Source organism: Erinaceus europaeus, chromosome 14 (assembly GCF_950295315.1).
Source record: "Erinaceus europaeus chromosome 14, mEriEur2.1, whole genome shotgun sequence".
NCBI classification, from domain to species: Eukaryota; Metazoa; Chordata; class Mammalia; order Eulipotyphla; family Erinaceidae; genus Erinaceus; species Erinaceus europaeus.
The window spans coordinates 55,404,768-55,420,775 of NC_080175.1; the positions used below are offsets into that span (position 1 = coordinate 55,404,768).

At 39.3% G+C, this 16,008-nt stretch overlaps 1 protein-coding gene across 2 annotated transcripts in view; it reads right to left on the minus strand.

Annotated features, from left to right (window-relative positions):
- WDR49 (WD repeat domain 49) overlaps positions 1–16,008 on the minus strand; it is a 250,745-nt gene that overhangs the window by 31,293 nt on the left and 203,444 nt on the right. For both annotated transcript variants that reach the window (XM_060171907.1, XM_060171906.1), the window contains one exon: positions 663–772. In XM_060171907.1, the coding sequence (XP_060027890.1) occupies positions 663–772 (110 nt within the window). The remainder of the gene's footprint in view (positions 1–662; positions 773–16,008) is intronic.

Below are 16,008 nucleotides of genomic sequence, written 5' to 3' on the forward strand. Positions count from 1 at the left end.
AATGGAGTCAGGCAGTGGCGCAGCAGGATAAGTGCACGTGGCATCTAGCGCAAGGACCCAGGTAAGGATCCCGGTTCCAGCCTCCTGCTCCCCACCTGCAGGGGAGTTGCTTCAAAAGCAGTGAAGCAGGTCTGCAGGTGTCTTTCTCTCCCCCTCTCTGTCTTCCCCTCCTCTCTCCATTTCTCTCTGTCCTATCCAACAACAACGACATCAATAACCACAACAATGTTAAACAACAAAGGCAACAAAAGAGAAAATAAATATTTAAAAAAAATTAAAAAGAAGAAAAAAGACAAAAGAAAAAGAAGAAAAAAATTTAAAGAATGGGGATGACAGGACCTACGGTTTCCCTCACCTTTAAGGAGAATGAACACTCCTGGCACAGACACTAGCTATTTCTCTAATTTGTACCAATTTATAAGAAAAAAACAGTATAAAAACATCAGTGGGGGCCGGGTGGTGGCACACCTGGTTGAGTGCATGTGTTACAATGAGCAAGGACCAGGGTACAAGTCCCCAAACCCCACCTGCAAGAGAAAAGCTTTACAAGTGTTGAAGCAGTGTTGCAGCTGTCTCTCTTCCTATCTCTCCCTTGATTTCTAGCTATCTCTAACAAGTAAACATAGTAATAATAATAAAACATATCAACAATGATTACTTACTGGATGACTTTTGTATAACTTGACTGGAGTTAAACACGGGTACTTTTTTCTTATGGGTAATTCTTTCTTTATATTTTATACCAAAACTTATGACTTCTGGTGGTCTGATGCTAGAAGGAAATAATCCAGAATGAAATAAAATACAGCTATAGTTTTTGGCTATAAATGCATATATAGTGACACTTGTGTATACTAATCAAGCCATATCTTTGAATAAAATATATGCTGACTCTCCACCTGATGATATAAAAAAAAACCCAAAAGGTGAAGAAATTTGTTAAGCAACAAGCCTGCTCACCTAGTGAGGGGAAATCAAAGAAAAATCTATGTGTAAGAAAATCACAGAGAAACACAAACACTTCCCTTGGCTTATGTGTGAGTGACGTGGGCCAGTCAGAAGAAAACATCACTGTTGGGCACTAAGGGCTCTACTATCCACTCTTAGGCATAGGTATGTACTTAAGATATATCCAACACACAAAAGAAAACCCAGAGCAGAGAAGCCTACTTGATGCTTGGTATAGGGCAGCATATACAAAGCTTAGACTAATTTAAACCTATGAAAAAAAATTCTATCAGCAGGGGCAGATAGCATAATGGTTATGCCTGAGGCTCTGAGTCTCAGATTCAATCCCCAGTACCACCATAAGCCAGAGCTGAACAGTGCTCTGGTAAAAATAAATAAAATAAAACAAAACAAAATAAAATAAAATACAATAAAATAAAATATTAACTCTTTTTTCAGTCACCAGGTTACAGATGTTAACATGATGCCTAACAGACTTCTCTGGGCAGACAACTCCACCAATGTGTCCTGGAGCCCCACTTCCTCACAACACTACCTCTCTAGGAAATGAGAGAGACAGGCTGGGAGTATGGATCGACCTGTCAAAGTTCATATTCAGTGGGTAAGCAATTACAGAAGCCAGACCTTCCACCTTCTGCACCCTATAATGACCCTGGGTCCATACTCCAAGAGGGATTAAAAAATAAGAAAGCTTTTTTTTATTTCTCTGAGCCTGAAATCTGATATGTAGGTGGATCCAAATTGTTATCTGGGGAGATAGTGTCATGGCTGGAAAAGGACAAGAAATCTGGACCAGAGAGGAGAGTAGCTCCCAAATATGGGAAAGGTGTATAAATATTGACTGTAAACCCCATTGATTTGATCTGACCTGGGGCCCATATTCAGCTTAGAAACCTGTGTGGCCTCTGCATCCCTGTAGATCTGAGCTCACATTTTGTGGTCATGAGGAGGAACATTCCAAGCTGCCACAATATCAGGACCCATCTTATTCAGGTGTAGCATAGATTATGTTGTCCATCCCCCCTTAGGAGAATAGAACATTCTCTACCATTGTTGATCCACATTGAGGGCAAGGTTCTATGGGGGCCCACAAAGGGGTCTATTGTGTTGTTCCTGATACAGATGACTGGTAACATTGAGGAAAGGAATTTATTCAAAAAAACTAGTATAGTCATGGGCCCTTTGGAATATAACTGAAATAGGCCTACTAGCTATCCACAAATCGGAGACTCCCCCAACTCTTCATTTGCATTATTCCAGCCTTTAGTTTCATGATTAGTCAGCAATTTGTTTGGCTTTATATGTTAACTCTCCTTTCAGCCACCAGGTTCCAGGTGCTACCATGATGCCAACTGGACTTCCCTGGACAGACAATCCCATCAATGTATCCTGGAGCCCTGATTTGCCAGAGCCCCAGCCCACCAGGGAAAGAGAGAGACAGGCTGGGAGTATGGATTGACCTATCACATCCATGTTCAGTGGGCAAGCAGTTACAGAAGCCAGACCTTCCACCTTCTGCACCTCATAATGACCCTGGGTCCATACTTCCAGAGGGAGAAAGAACAGGGAAGCTATCAGGGGAGGGGCTGTGATATGGAGTTCTGTGATATGGTGGTGGGAATTGTGTGGAGTTGTACCCCTCTTATCCTATGGTTTTTGTCAGTATTTCCTTTTTATAAATAAAAAATAAAAATAAAATAGAATAATTTTATGAATAAAAATAAGAAGCCTGGTGATGGTTCTCCTGGTAAAGTGCATATAATATCATGTGCAAAGACCCACTTGCAGTGGAGAAGTTTCACATGTGGTAGTGGAACAATGCTGCATGTTTCTCATTGTGTGTGTGTGTCTGTGTGTGTGTGTTTGTGTCCATCTCTGTCCCTTATCTCCCTCTCAATTTGTTTCTGTTTCTAAGAAAGAAAGAAAGTGGGAGGGAGGGAAAGAGAAAGAAAGAAAGAAAGAAAGAAAGAAAGGAGAAATGAAGGAAGGAAGGATGGAAGAAAAAGAAGAGAAAGGAAGGAAGAGAAAAAGAAAGAAATAAACAAAGAGAGAGAGAGAAAGGAAGGAAGGAAGGGGCCGGGTGGTGGCACACCTGGATAAGAGCACATGTTACAAAGCTCAAGGACCCGGGTTTAAACCCCTGGTCCCCACTTGCAGGGGGAAGCTTCATGAGTAGTGAAGCATAGCTGCAGGTGTCTATCTCTCTCTCCCTGTCTATCTTCCTCTTCCCCTCAATTTTTGGCTGTCTCTATCCAATAAATAGATAAAAATAATAAGAAAGAGAGAGTGAAAGAAAGAAAGAAAGAAAGGAGGGCAGGAAGGAGGGAGGGAAGGAAGGAAGGAAAAAGGAAGGAAAAAAAGAAGGGAGGGAGGGAGGGAGGGAGGAAGGAAGGAAGGAAGGAAGGAAGGAAGGAAGGAAAAAAAAGAGAGAGTGAACCACCAGGAGCAGTGAACACTGAGGCCCATCAATAACTCTGGTGGAAATAGCCATTCTCAGTTAGTTCTATTGCAGTTCTGATCTTTGGGTTCTCCCACCCTGAAAATTCACACTTTTCATTAGTTACTTTGCAAGAGTGCCCCCTGCTCAGCTCTAGAATGCATGATGCTATTGGCCTGACTTATCATAGATACTAAAAACTTTATCTTCCATCCAAGGTCCTAGTTGTCAAATTTCTCCACAGGCAGGTTATTTGAATTCTACCTTTCTATAGACATTTCCCTAGAAGCAAGTTTACAAAAACAGTGCACATTTTGAGAGAAATAATAAAAGTAACTATGCTCTCTTTCCTTCTTGACTGGGAGTAGTAACTATAGTAAATTACTTGGAATCATAGACGTTTGCAGGAAAATTTTCTTCCTGAAGACAGAGGGCTAGTGACAGTTTTCCCCTAGATCATACCTAGAAGGCATTCATACCATGCCACCTCAGAAAATACCAGTTAGCAGTTCTCTGGGATTTGAGAATAAGGATGATGGTATCTGTAGAGAATACTTGTAATTTAGTAAGACATTCTGTGTAACAAGAGAAAATTGATGGCAGATACAGACAAAATAAAATGTGGTGTAAGGGCTCAAAGTTATTAGGTTAAGAATGTATGTTCAGCAGAGAAGCAATTACAGAATCCAGACCTTTCACTTTCTGCTTCTCATAATGAAATTTGATCTATGCTCCCAGTGGGATAAAGAATAAGGAAGCTTCCAATGGAGGGACTGGGACACAGGATTCTAGTGGTGGAAATTTTATGGAATTGTGCCTGTTACCTTACAGTCTTGTTAGTCACTATCAAATCACTAATAAAAAGGAAAAAAAAGAATGCATTGTTGTTGCAATCCAGGAGGTGGCACAGTGGCTAGAGTTCTCGACATGGGAACATGAAGTACTGAGCTCAATTCTGACTTTGCAAGTGCCCACTCCCTACCCTCTCCTCATCAACAAATAATTAAAAATGTTGTAAGAGAATGTATAGTTACCCCCCAAAAATACTACAGATATAAACTGAGATGCAACAACATGAAGAAATTTTAGCACAAGGAAGTATTTTACTTGGTTAATATCAGAACTCTTATCACCCTCCCCCTCCCCCTCTAAAATCTGTTAATTTCAAGTCTGTCTTCTGCCTTAGAAAAGTTTACTGAGTACTTACGTGGAAACTTCTATCTGATTCTTTTGTTTTGGCTTCTAAAAAATTACTTTTCTTCCCATAAATTAATACTTAAATAGTGGTGAACATGAAATATGTAACATAATAGAAAGTAGAGTAGACTTGTAGAAATCATATAAGATACTGCAACGTAGGGAGTCTGGCAGTAGCACAGCAGGCTAAGTGCACGTTGCGCAAAGCGCTAGGACCAACATAAGATTCGAGTCCCCGGCTCCCCACCTGCAGGGGAGTCGCTTCACAATCAGTGAAGCAGGTCTGTAGGTGTCTGTCTTTCTCTCCCACCTCTGTTTTCCCCACCTCTCTCCATTTTTATCTGTCCTATCCAACACCGACAACATCAATAATAATTACTACAACAATAAAACAAGGGCAACAAAAGAGAATAAATATAATAAAATAAAATTTAAAAAATATATACTGCAATATGTTTCTCATAAGACTATATTAAAAGGGTCAAGTGATGCCTCATCTGGTAGAGTACACATGTTATCATGCAGGAGGACTTGGGTTTGAGTCCCTGATTCCCATCTTCAGGAAGGAAGCTTCTCAAGCAGTCGAGAAAGGCTACAGGTGTCTCTCCTTATCTCTTTTTCTCTATCTCTCACCCTCAATTGAAAAGAAGTACAAAGAAAAAAAGTGAGAGTTATAACCCTAATGGCAGAAAAAAAAAATACCTTAGCCCAAATTTGGAAGCAGCCTAGGTGTCCAACAACAGATGAGTAGCTGAGAAAGCTGTGGTATATATCCATAAAGGAATACAACTCAGCTGTTAAGAATGAGGAATCCCCTCAAGATAGGGGAATCCATATATAGCAAACCTACAGCCAAAATCATACTCAATGGACAAAAGCTGAAATAATTCCACCTCAGATCAGAGACTAGACATTTCTGTCCACTATCACCATTACTCTTCAACATAGTATTGGAAGTTCTTGCCATAGCAATCAGGCAAGAGAAAGAAATAAAAGGAATAAAGATTGGAAGGGAAGAAGTCAAGCTCTCATTATTTGCAGATGATATGATAGTATACTTAGAAAAACCTAAAGAATCCAGCAGAAAACTACCAGAAGTTATTAGGCAATATAGCAATGTGTCAGGCTATAAAATCAATGTACAAAAATCAGTGGCATTTCTTTATGAAAACACTAAATCTGAAGAATAAGACATCCAGAAATCACACCCATTCACTGTTGCAGTAAAACCAATAAAATACCTAGGAATGAAGTTGACCAAGGAGGTGAAAGACTTGTATACTGAAAACTATGAATCACTATTCAAGGAAATAGAAACTGATACAAAGAAATGGAAAGACATCCCATGCTCATGGATTGGAATAATAAATATCATCAAAATGAATATTCTCCCCAGAGCCATATATAAATTTAATGTGATACTCATCAAAGTTCCACCAAGCTTCTTTAAAAGACTAGAACAAAAACTACAATCATTTATCTGGAACATGAAAACACCTAGAATTGCCAAAACCATCTTGAGGAAAAGAAACAGAAATGGAGGCATCACACTCCCAGATCTCAAACTATATTATAAGGCCATCATCATCAAAACAGCATGGTACTGGAACAAAAATAGGCACACAGAACAGTGGAACAGAATTGAAAGCCCAGAACTAAACCCACAAATTTATGGACATCTAATCTTTGATAAGGGGCCCAAATTACTAAATGGAGGAAGGAGGCTTTCTTCAATAAATGGTGCTGGGAAAACAGGGTTGAAACATGCAGAAGAATGAAATTGAACCACCTTATCTCACCGGAAACAAAAATAAACTCCAGATGTATCAAGGGCCTGGATGTTAGACCAGAAATTATCAAATACTTAACAGAAAACATTGGTGGAACACCTTCCCACCTATTCAAGGACATCTTTGATGAATCAAACCCAATTGCAAGGAAGACTAAAGCAGAAACAAACCAATGGGACTACATCAAATTGAAAAGCTTCTGCATAGCCAAAGAAACCATCACACAAACCAAGAGACCCCTCACAGAATGGGAGAAGATCTTCACATGCCATACATCAGACAAGAAACAAATCACCAAAATATACAAAGAGCTCAGCAAACTTAGCACCAAAAAGCAAATGACCTCATCCAAAAATGGGCAGAGGATATGAACAAAACATTCACTTCAGAGGAGATCCAAAAGGCTAACAAACATATGAAAAAATGCTCCAGGTCGCTGATTATCAGAGAAATGCAAATAAAGACAACAGTGAGATACCACCTCACTCCTGTGAGAATAGCATACCTCAAAAAGGACAGCAGCAACAAATGCTGGATAGGCTGTGGGGACAGAGGAACCCTTCTGCTTTGCTGGTGGGAATGTAAATTGGTCCAGCCTCTGTGGAGAGCAGTCTGGAGAACTCTCACAAGGCTAGACATGGACCTACCATATGATTCAATAATTCCTCTCCTGCGGATATACCCCAAGGACTCCATAACACCCAACCAAAAAGAGGTGTGTACTCCTATGTTCATAGCAGCACAATTCATAATAGCTAAAACCTGGAAGCAACCCAGGTGCCCAACAACAGATGAGTGGCTGAGAAAGCTGTAGTATATAAATACAATGGAGCTATAGTATATAAATACTATGCAGCTATTAAGAACAATGAACCCACCTTCTCTGACCCATCTTGGATGGAGCTAGAAGAAATTATGTAAAATGAGCTAAGTCAGAAAGATAAAGATGAGTATTGGAGGGGGGGGGGTTCCTGGAAGATGGCGGACTGAGAAGCTGCTAGTGGTTTGAGCTCTGACCACATCTTCTGGAAACAGTAGGATTTTCTGCCTTTAGTAGGCCAGTCAATAAGGGGTCCTAGCGGTAACACCAAGGAGGTGAATATAACTTAATTTGGGTTAAAAAATAGAGTAGAAAAATAGGGGAAAAAATTTTCTTTTAAAATTATTAAGCACACCTCCTCCCCCTTCCCCCCCATAACCAGTCCCTGGGGATCAGCTCCTAGCAGGCTCCCCTGCTGAACTTCTTTCTTTACCAAGATTCCTGTCCCACCAGGGAGTATCATTCATTCTAAGTCTATACCCTTCTGAAACCTCTGGCCTTTTTTCTTTCTAAGTAGCCAACTCCCCCACCTCATCTTGCATAGCTAATTAAATAATTAAAAATAAATAAATTAAAAAACTCTTTCCTTTCACTGCTCTTTTATGACTGTTCTATTTCTTATCTTTTTCTTTTTTCTCTCTCTCTTTTTTTTTCTTTTTCTCATTCTTGTCATCCTTTCTTCCTTAATGCTACAGCTTCCAAAGCAACAGGCCCCAGCCCCCACACCACCACCAAACAGTGTGCTTTTTTGAATTCACTGATACACATTTGGGAATTATTTTGGGGAAGAATTCTGACTCAGAGTAGACTCTCACTGCGAGTATCTCTGTTCAACTTCCCTTCCTCCTTTAGCTACCCCTAGAATATACAGTGGATAGTAGATTTGCATAACTGTCTATTTCAGCTATCTTTGTCTAGTGCTGAGGTTTCTGTTTTTTTCTCTTTCTTAACAATCAGCTGCCTCTGATCATGTTTGAGGTAATCTGGGACAGGGTTTTTTTTTTTACCCTGCTCTATTTTATTATTAATATTGTATAAAGGCATATATCTTCCCCTCCTTTAGGTTGATCAGAATTAACTCTTAGGGTATCTTTCATTGCTAGGGTAGTGGGCATCTTATCTATTGTGGGAGGAACTTCTCTCTTTACTCCTACCTCCTCTACAGACACTCCCCTCCCTCCTCCTCCTAGCTAATTAAAAAAAACTAAATTAAATTAAATTAAAAATAAAGTAATCAAAAAAAGACTTTCCTTTCACTGCTCTTTAATTACAGCTCTTTTTCTTATCTTTTCTATTTTTCTCTCTCTTGTCTCTTTTTTTTTTTATCTTGTCATACACTTCTTCCTTCCTTCTTCTTTTCTTTTCTGAATTTGTGAATTATTTTGGGGAAGAAATCTGACTCAGAGTGGACTCTCTATGTGTGTATCTCTGCTCTAGTTCCCTTTCCCCTCTTGTTACCCCTAGAATATACAGTGGATAGTAGATTTGCATAACTGTCTATTCTTACTATCCCTTTTTTCTTTTCTCTTTCTTCTTCACTGGGATTTGGTTACTATTTTTTCACGGACTGGAGAAATTGTTTGGCTAACTGGTAGTGATTAAACTGCTTCAATACTTGCTTCAGTTGTTACTGTAATTCCTGAGGTTGGTGAGTGCAATTGTCATAAAGGTATTTAGTACAGTGTTGCTTGTACTCAAGACCCAACAAATGAGGAACAACGGAGCATAAAAAAAGAAATACATAAAACAAAAAAAATGGGTAGATCAAAAATAAATAAAACTGCTACTCCAATGAATGCAGACAAGAGCCCAGAAGAAACTACATATCAGCCAGAAGTAACGATAGATAAGAAAAGTATGCAATCATAAAAAACTTATTAATCACAGAAATGAAAACAACATTAGAGGAAAGGAATGGCAGTATTAGGGAAACAACAGTTGAGACCCCCAAGGAAAATACTGATTATCTTGAGGCAATTAGAGAACTGAAAGCTGAAATAGCTGTAATGAAGAAAGAAGCTGAGGCAAGGGAAAGCAGACTAACAGAAGCAGAAAACAGAATTAGTCAGACAGAGGATGAGTTAGAGAAAACTAAGAAAGAGGTGAAAGAGCTCAAAAAGAGATTGAGAGACACTGAAAACAACAACAGAGACATATGGGATGATCTCAAAAGAAGTAACATTCATATAATTGGCCTAACATTGGCCTAACATTCATATAATTGGCCTACCAGAGGAAGAAATAGTGGAAGGGGAAGCACACATTCTAGAGGAAATAATAGAAGAAAACTTCCCAGACCTGAATAACAGAAAGGACATCAAGATTCAAGAGGCCCAGAGAGTACCAAACAGAATCAACCCAGACCTGAAGACACCAAGACACATCATAGTCACAATGAGAAGAAGTAGGGATAAAGAAAGGACCCTAAAGGCTGCAAGAGAGAAACAAAAAGTCACATACAAGGGAAAACCCATAAGATTATCTGCAGACTTCTCCACTCAAACTCTAAAATCCAGAAGAGAATGGCAAGATATCTATCAAGCCCTGAATGTAAAAGGGTTTCAACCAAGGATAATATATACTGCTAGACTTTCATTCAAACTATATGGAGGGATCAAAACCGTCTTAGACAAACACCAGTTAAAGGAGGCAACCATAACCAAACTGGCTCTGAAAGAGGTTCTAAAAGACCTCTTATAAACAAGAACATCACTATAATACTTGCAATATATCAGAGCCAACAAAAAAATTTTTTTGAACAATGGCACTACAATACATTAAATCCATAATATCAATAAACGTCAGTGGCTTAAACTCACCCATCAAAAGGCAGAGAGTGGGGGAATGGATCAGAAAACATAACCCAACCATATGCTGCTTGCAAGAATCCCACCTGTCACAACAAGACAAACACAGACTTAAAGTGAAAGGATGGAAAACTATCATACAGGCTAACAGACCACAAAAAGGGCAGGAACAGCCATTCTCATCTCAGACACGACAGATTTTAGATTAAATAAAGTAATAAAAGGTAGGCAAGGACATTACATAATGAGTAGAGGATCAATCAGCCAAGAAGACTTAACAATTTTAAAACCTATGCATCCAATGAGGGACCATCTAAATATGTCAAGCACTTACTGAAAGAATTTCAAAAATACATAAATAGTTATACAATAATAGTGGGAGACTTCACACTATTATTGTATACCCTACTGTCACACTTAGACAGATTAACAAAGCAAAGAACCAACAAAGATACAAGAGAATTGAAGAGATTGACAGACTAGACCTCTTGGACATTTTCAGAGTCCTTCACCCCAAAAAACTGGAATACACCTTCTTTTCAAATCCACATAACACATACTCAAGGATAGACCACATGTTAGGCCACAAAGACAGCATCAATAAATTCAAGAACATCGAAATTATCCCAAGTATCTTCTCAGACCACAGTGGAGTAAAACTAACATTTAACAACAAACAGAAAATTATTAAAAGTCACAGAATTTGAAAACTTAACAACATACTCTTAAAGAACCACTGAGTCAGAGATTCACTCAAGCAGGAAATTCAAATGTCCTAGAAACAAATGAAAATGAAGACACAACTTATCAAAATATTTGGGACACAGCTAAAGCAGTATTGAGAGGGAAACTTATAGCCATACAATCACATATTAAACACCAAGAAGAAGCTCAAATGAACGACCTTACTGCACACCTCAAGGACTTAGAGGAAGAGGAACAAAAGAACCCTAAAGCAACCAGAAGGACAGAAATGACTAAAATTAGAGCAGAAATAAACAACATCGAAAATAAAAGAACCATACAAAAGATCAATGAAGCCAAATGTCGGTTCTTTGAAAGATTAAACAAAATTGACAAACCCCTAGCCAGACTCACCAAACAAAAAAGAGAGAAGACTCAAATTAATAGAATTGTAAACGATGCAGGAGATATCACAACTGATACCACAGAAATCCAGACAATCCTGTGAAACTTCTATAAAGAACTATACGCCACCAAGCGAGAGAATCTGGAAGAAATGGAACAATTCCTAGAAGCATATGCCCTTCCAAAACTGAACCAAGAAGAACTACAAAATCTAAATGCACCAATCACAAAGAAATTGAAACCGTTATTAAGAATCTCCCCAACAACAAAAGTCCTGGACCAGATGGCTTTACAAATGAATTCCACAAAACTTTCAGGAAAGACTTAGTACCCATACTTCTTAAGCTTTTCATAAGATTGAAGAAACAGGAATACTCCCTTCCACCTTCTATGAAGCCAACATCACCCTGATACCAAAAGCTGATAGGGACAGAACAAAAAAGGAAAACTGCAGACCAATATCTCTGATGAACATAGATGCCAAAATATTAAGCAAAATCTTGGCCAACCGGATACAGCAACATATCAACATTTCACGACCAAGTGGGATTCATCCCAGGAATGCAAGGCTGGTTCAATATCCATAAGTCAATCAATGTCATTCACCACATCAATAAAAGCAAAGCCAAAAACCACATGATTATCTCAATAGATGAAGAGAAAGCCTTTGACAAAATCCAACACCCATTCATGCTCAAAACTCTACAAAAAATAGGAATAGATGGGAAATTCCTCAAGATAGTGGATTCTATATATAGCAAACCTCTATATACAGCCAACTTCATACTCAAAGGACAGAAGCTGAAAGCATTCCCCCTCAGATCAGGGACTAGACAGGGCTGTACACTGTCACCATTACTCTTCAACATAGTATTGGAAGTTCTTGCCATAGCAATCAGGCAAGAGAAAGAAATCAAAGGAATACAGATTGACTGTATTTTGAAAACTGGTTTGAAACTTAGAGAAGAATGAAACTTTTAAAATACAGACTGTGTCTTTTTAATACATAGGCTGAGTCTTTGATATGTTGACTCTCTCAAAAGCCTAGACCAGGGAGAACAGAAGCAACCCATGGCATAGGTATATAAAAGATATTGGGTATTGTACAGCAAACCCTAACAAAAGGACTTTTAAAAGTTAACCTAATTACCAAATAATGTAATGATAACATTAACTATCGATTGTCTTTTGGAACCCTAAGACAGTAGAGCCTCACACAATAGAGCCTCTACTTCCCCCAGTCCTGGAACCCTTGGATAGGGCCCACTTTCCCGTATGCCTCTGCCAATCCATATCAAATAATATTGCAACTGCCGATCACAACCTAACCAACGCAACGATTGCCACCTCAACATGCTTCACTTCAGACTATGCCCAGAGACTTCACGTGTGGAATGACAAACTTTCAGCTTCATTACTCGGGTGAGACCTTTCCTTTCATAGTATACTCTTATTCCATATCAGGTGGTTCACTTTCTAAAAAAGTCCCAAAACCTAGATATACACCAGTTTCTGTGAGAGACAGCATATGTTCACACGTATCTGTAAACTACTGCAAAATATATACCTGAAAGCAGAAGTACACTAGAGTTTGCAGTGAGTACCCCCCTAACACTTCCTCTCCACTATCCCAACCTTTGGGTCCATGATTGCTCAACAATTTGTTTGGCTTCGTATGTTAACTCTCTTTTCAGTCACCAGGTTCCAGATGTCATCAGGATGCTGGCCAGGCTTCCCTGGACTGAAGACCCCACCAATGTGTCCTGGAGCTCTGGTTCCCCAGAGACCCACCCTACTAGGGAAAGAGAGAGGCAGGATGGGAGTATGGACTGACCAGTCAACGCCCATGTTCAGCGGGGAAGCAATTACAGAAACCAGACCTTCTACCTTCTGCAACCCACAATGACCCTGAGTCCATGTTCCCAGAGGGATAGAGAATGGGAAAGCTATCAGGGGAGGGGATGGGCTATGGAGATTGGGTGGTGGGAATTGTGTGGAGTTGTACCCCTCCTACCCTATGGTTTTGTTAATTAATCCTTTCTTAAATAAAAAAGAAAAAAAAACAGTAGAACAACAATGGCAACAAAAGGGAAAATAAATAAATAAATAAATAAGAAGGGACATATGTACCCCTATATTCATAGGTGCATTATTCTCAATAGGCAAAGAATAGAAGCAGCCTGAACATCCACTAACTGATGACTGGATAAAGAAGTCATGAGATACATACTTCATGAAATGCTATTCTGTAACAAAATATATATATATTATATTGTATTGTGTCCTTTGGGACAAATGTATGGAATGGGGGTGATTATGCTTAGCAAAATAAATAAAGAGATGAAAGACAAAAAAAATAAATAAAAGATGAGTATGGGATGATACCACTCATCAACAGAAGTTGAGAAGGAAGAACAGAAAGGGAATCTAAAATCAGGATCTGACTAAATATAGAGTAGAGCACCAAAGTAAATACCCTGTGATGAGGGGGAGGGTGGACATTCGGTTTCCTTGGGTGGTGGGGGTGTAGGTGGATGGTTGGGAGGAGACACAGTCCTTTGGTGGTGGGAATGGTGTCTATGTACACTCCTATTAAATAGTAGTCATACAAATCACTATTTAATTACTATGAGAAGGAAAAAATTGATTCTTTGTATTGATTTGTATTGTATTGTATTGACTGTATTTTGAAAACTGGTTTGAGGGGAAGCGACTTCCAGAGGTGGAGCTATGAGCAGCAGATCGCTTTCTCACCTCTCCTCTCCTTTCCTCTCCTGTCCTCTCCTCTCCCGGATCAACTAGGAATACCAAAGTAGACCACCCGGACCGAAACAAGACAGGACTAGAATGACCACAGGAACCCAGTAAATCACCCATGAGTACAAACACGCGTGGCTGGTGACAGAGAGGAGAGAGGGGCCTAAGGAGAGATTAAGTGACTGCTAACAGTTCAACAGTTTATCAGTGGAGACACCACCTCCAGTCTGCTCCACCAACAAGGGGACAGCTGAAGGGAGGAAAGGACTCACCAGAGACTCACCAAGTGCAACTCTGAGTCTCCATTGCTACTACCCTCAGAATCTGGAGCAGCAACAGGGAGGGACACCAGGGGACAGAGATCTAACCGGGAAACTCAGGAGAAGACCTACACCTCCATGGCATAGCTGAGGGGCTGTGAAAGTCTCTTTGCATAACCACTGGATTATCTCTGCCACACCCTGCTTTATCTCTTGGTCAGGAGTCAGTGATTAAGCTAAGAAGCCTATTGATAGTTTAAAAGCCCTCAGGCTCCCATAGCCTACAGGGAAGAAAAAAAAAAAGAGGCTTTTACACCACTGAGCTCCAACTCAGGGATTGAAAAAACTGTTAACTTCCACCACGGTAAACCCTTTAATTAAATTACTTAGACACAAGTCAATCCAGGCAATAGTGATCAATAATTTGAAAAGTACTGATAAAGGGAACTCATAACATAATATATAAAATGGTTAAAACAACAAGAAAAAATATTGGAGACTCGAACCAGGACAAGAGTCCAGCTAAAAGTCCTCCACAGGGTGCAGCACAAACAATAAGTTCAACATCCAAACATTAGCTAAGGAAATAATAAGAGGAGTGAGTAAAGAATTTGAAAAAATTGTAATCAGAAATACAGGAACAAGAAATGAGAATATGGAAGAAAATTCTAATTATCTCATGGTTATTAGAGAGCTCAAAGCTGAAATCACTGAGCTAAGAAGGCAACTAGCTGAACAAGCTAAAACAGTATCAGAGCAGGGCAACAAAATAGATGAACTCCAGAAAGCAGTAGAGGGCAGAGAGAATAGAATCTATGAGGCTGAAGACAGAATTAGCAAGATTGAGGATGAATTAGAGACAACTAAAAAAGAAGTAATAGATCTCAAAAAGAGATTAAGAGATGCTGAAAACAACAACAGAGTCCTATGGGATGACTTCAAAAGACAAATATACGCATTATTGGCATACCAGTGGAAGAAAGAGAAGGAGAGGAAGAAATCATTTTCCAGGCCATAATAGCTGAAAACTTCCCTAGTCTAGACGACATCAAAGACATAAAGATTCAAGAAGCCCAGAGGGTCCCAAACAGAATTAACCCAGACCTAAAGACACCAAGACATATCATACTTAGAATGGAAAGGAATAAGGATAAAGAAAGGATCCTCAAGGCTGCAAGAGAAAAACAAAGAGTCACCTACAAAGGAAAACCCATAAGATTAGCAGCAGACTTCTCCATACAAACACTACAGGCCAGAAGAGAATGGCAAGATATCTATCGAGTGCTCGATGAGAAAGGCTTTCAGCCAAGAATACTATATCCTGCTAGACTGTCATTCAGACTAGATGGAGGCATCAAAACCTTCTCAGACAAGCAACAGTTGAAGGAAGCAACCATCACCAAGCCTGCCCTGAAAGAAGTTCTGAAAGGTCTCCTATAAACAGTCAGACCACCACAAATAGGACATATATCAAAACACTCTAAAACTCTACAAGAATGGCGTTAAAATATATTCAATCTTTGATATCAATAAATGTCAATGGCCTGAATTCACCTATTAAAAGACACAGAGTAGGAAGATAGATCAGAAAACACAACCCAACAATATGTTGTCTACAGGAAACTCACCTAACTCAACAAGACAAACACAGACTTAAAGTGAAAGGATGGAAAACTATCATACAAGCCAATGGCCCACAAAAAAGGACAGGAACAGCTATTCTCATATCTGACATGATAGACTTTAAAATAGATAAGATTAAAAAAGATAGGAATGGACACTACTTAATGCTCAGAGGATCAGTCAATCAAGAGGACTTAACAATTATTAATATCTATGCACCCAATGAGGAGCCATCTAAATACATCAAACTTCTACTGAA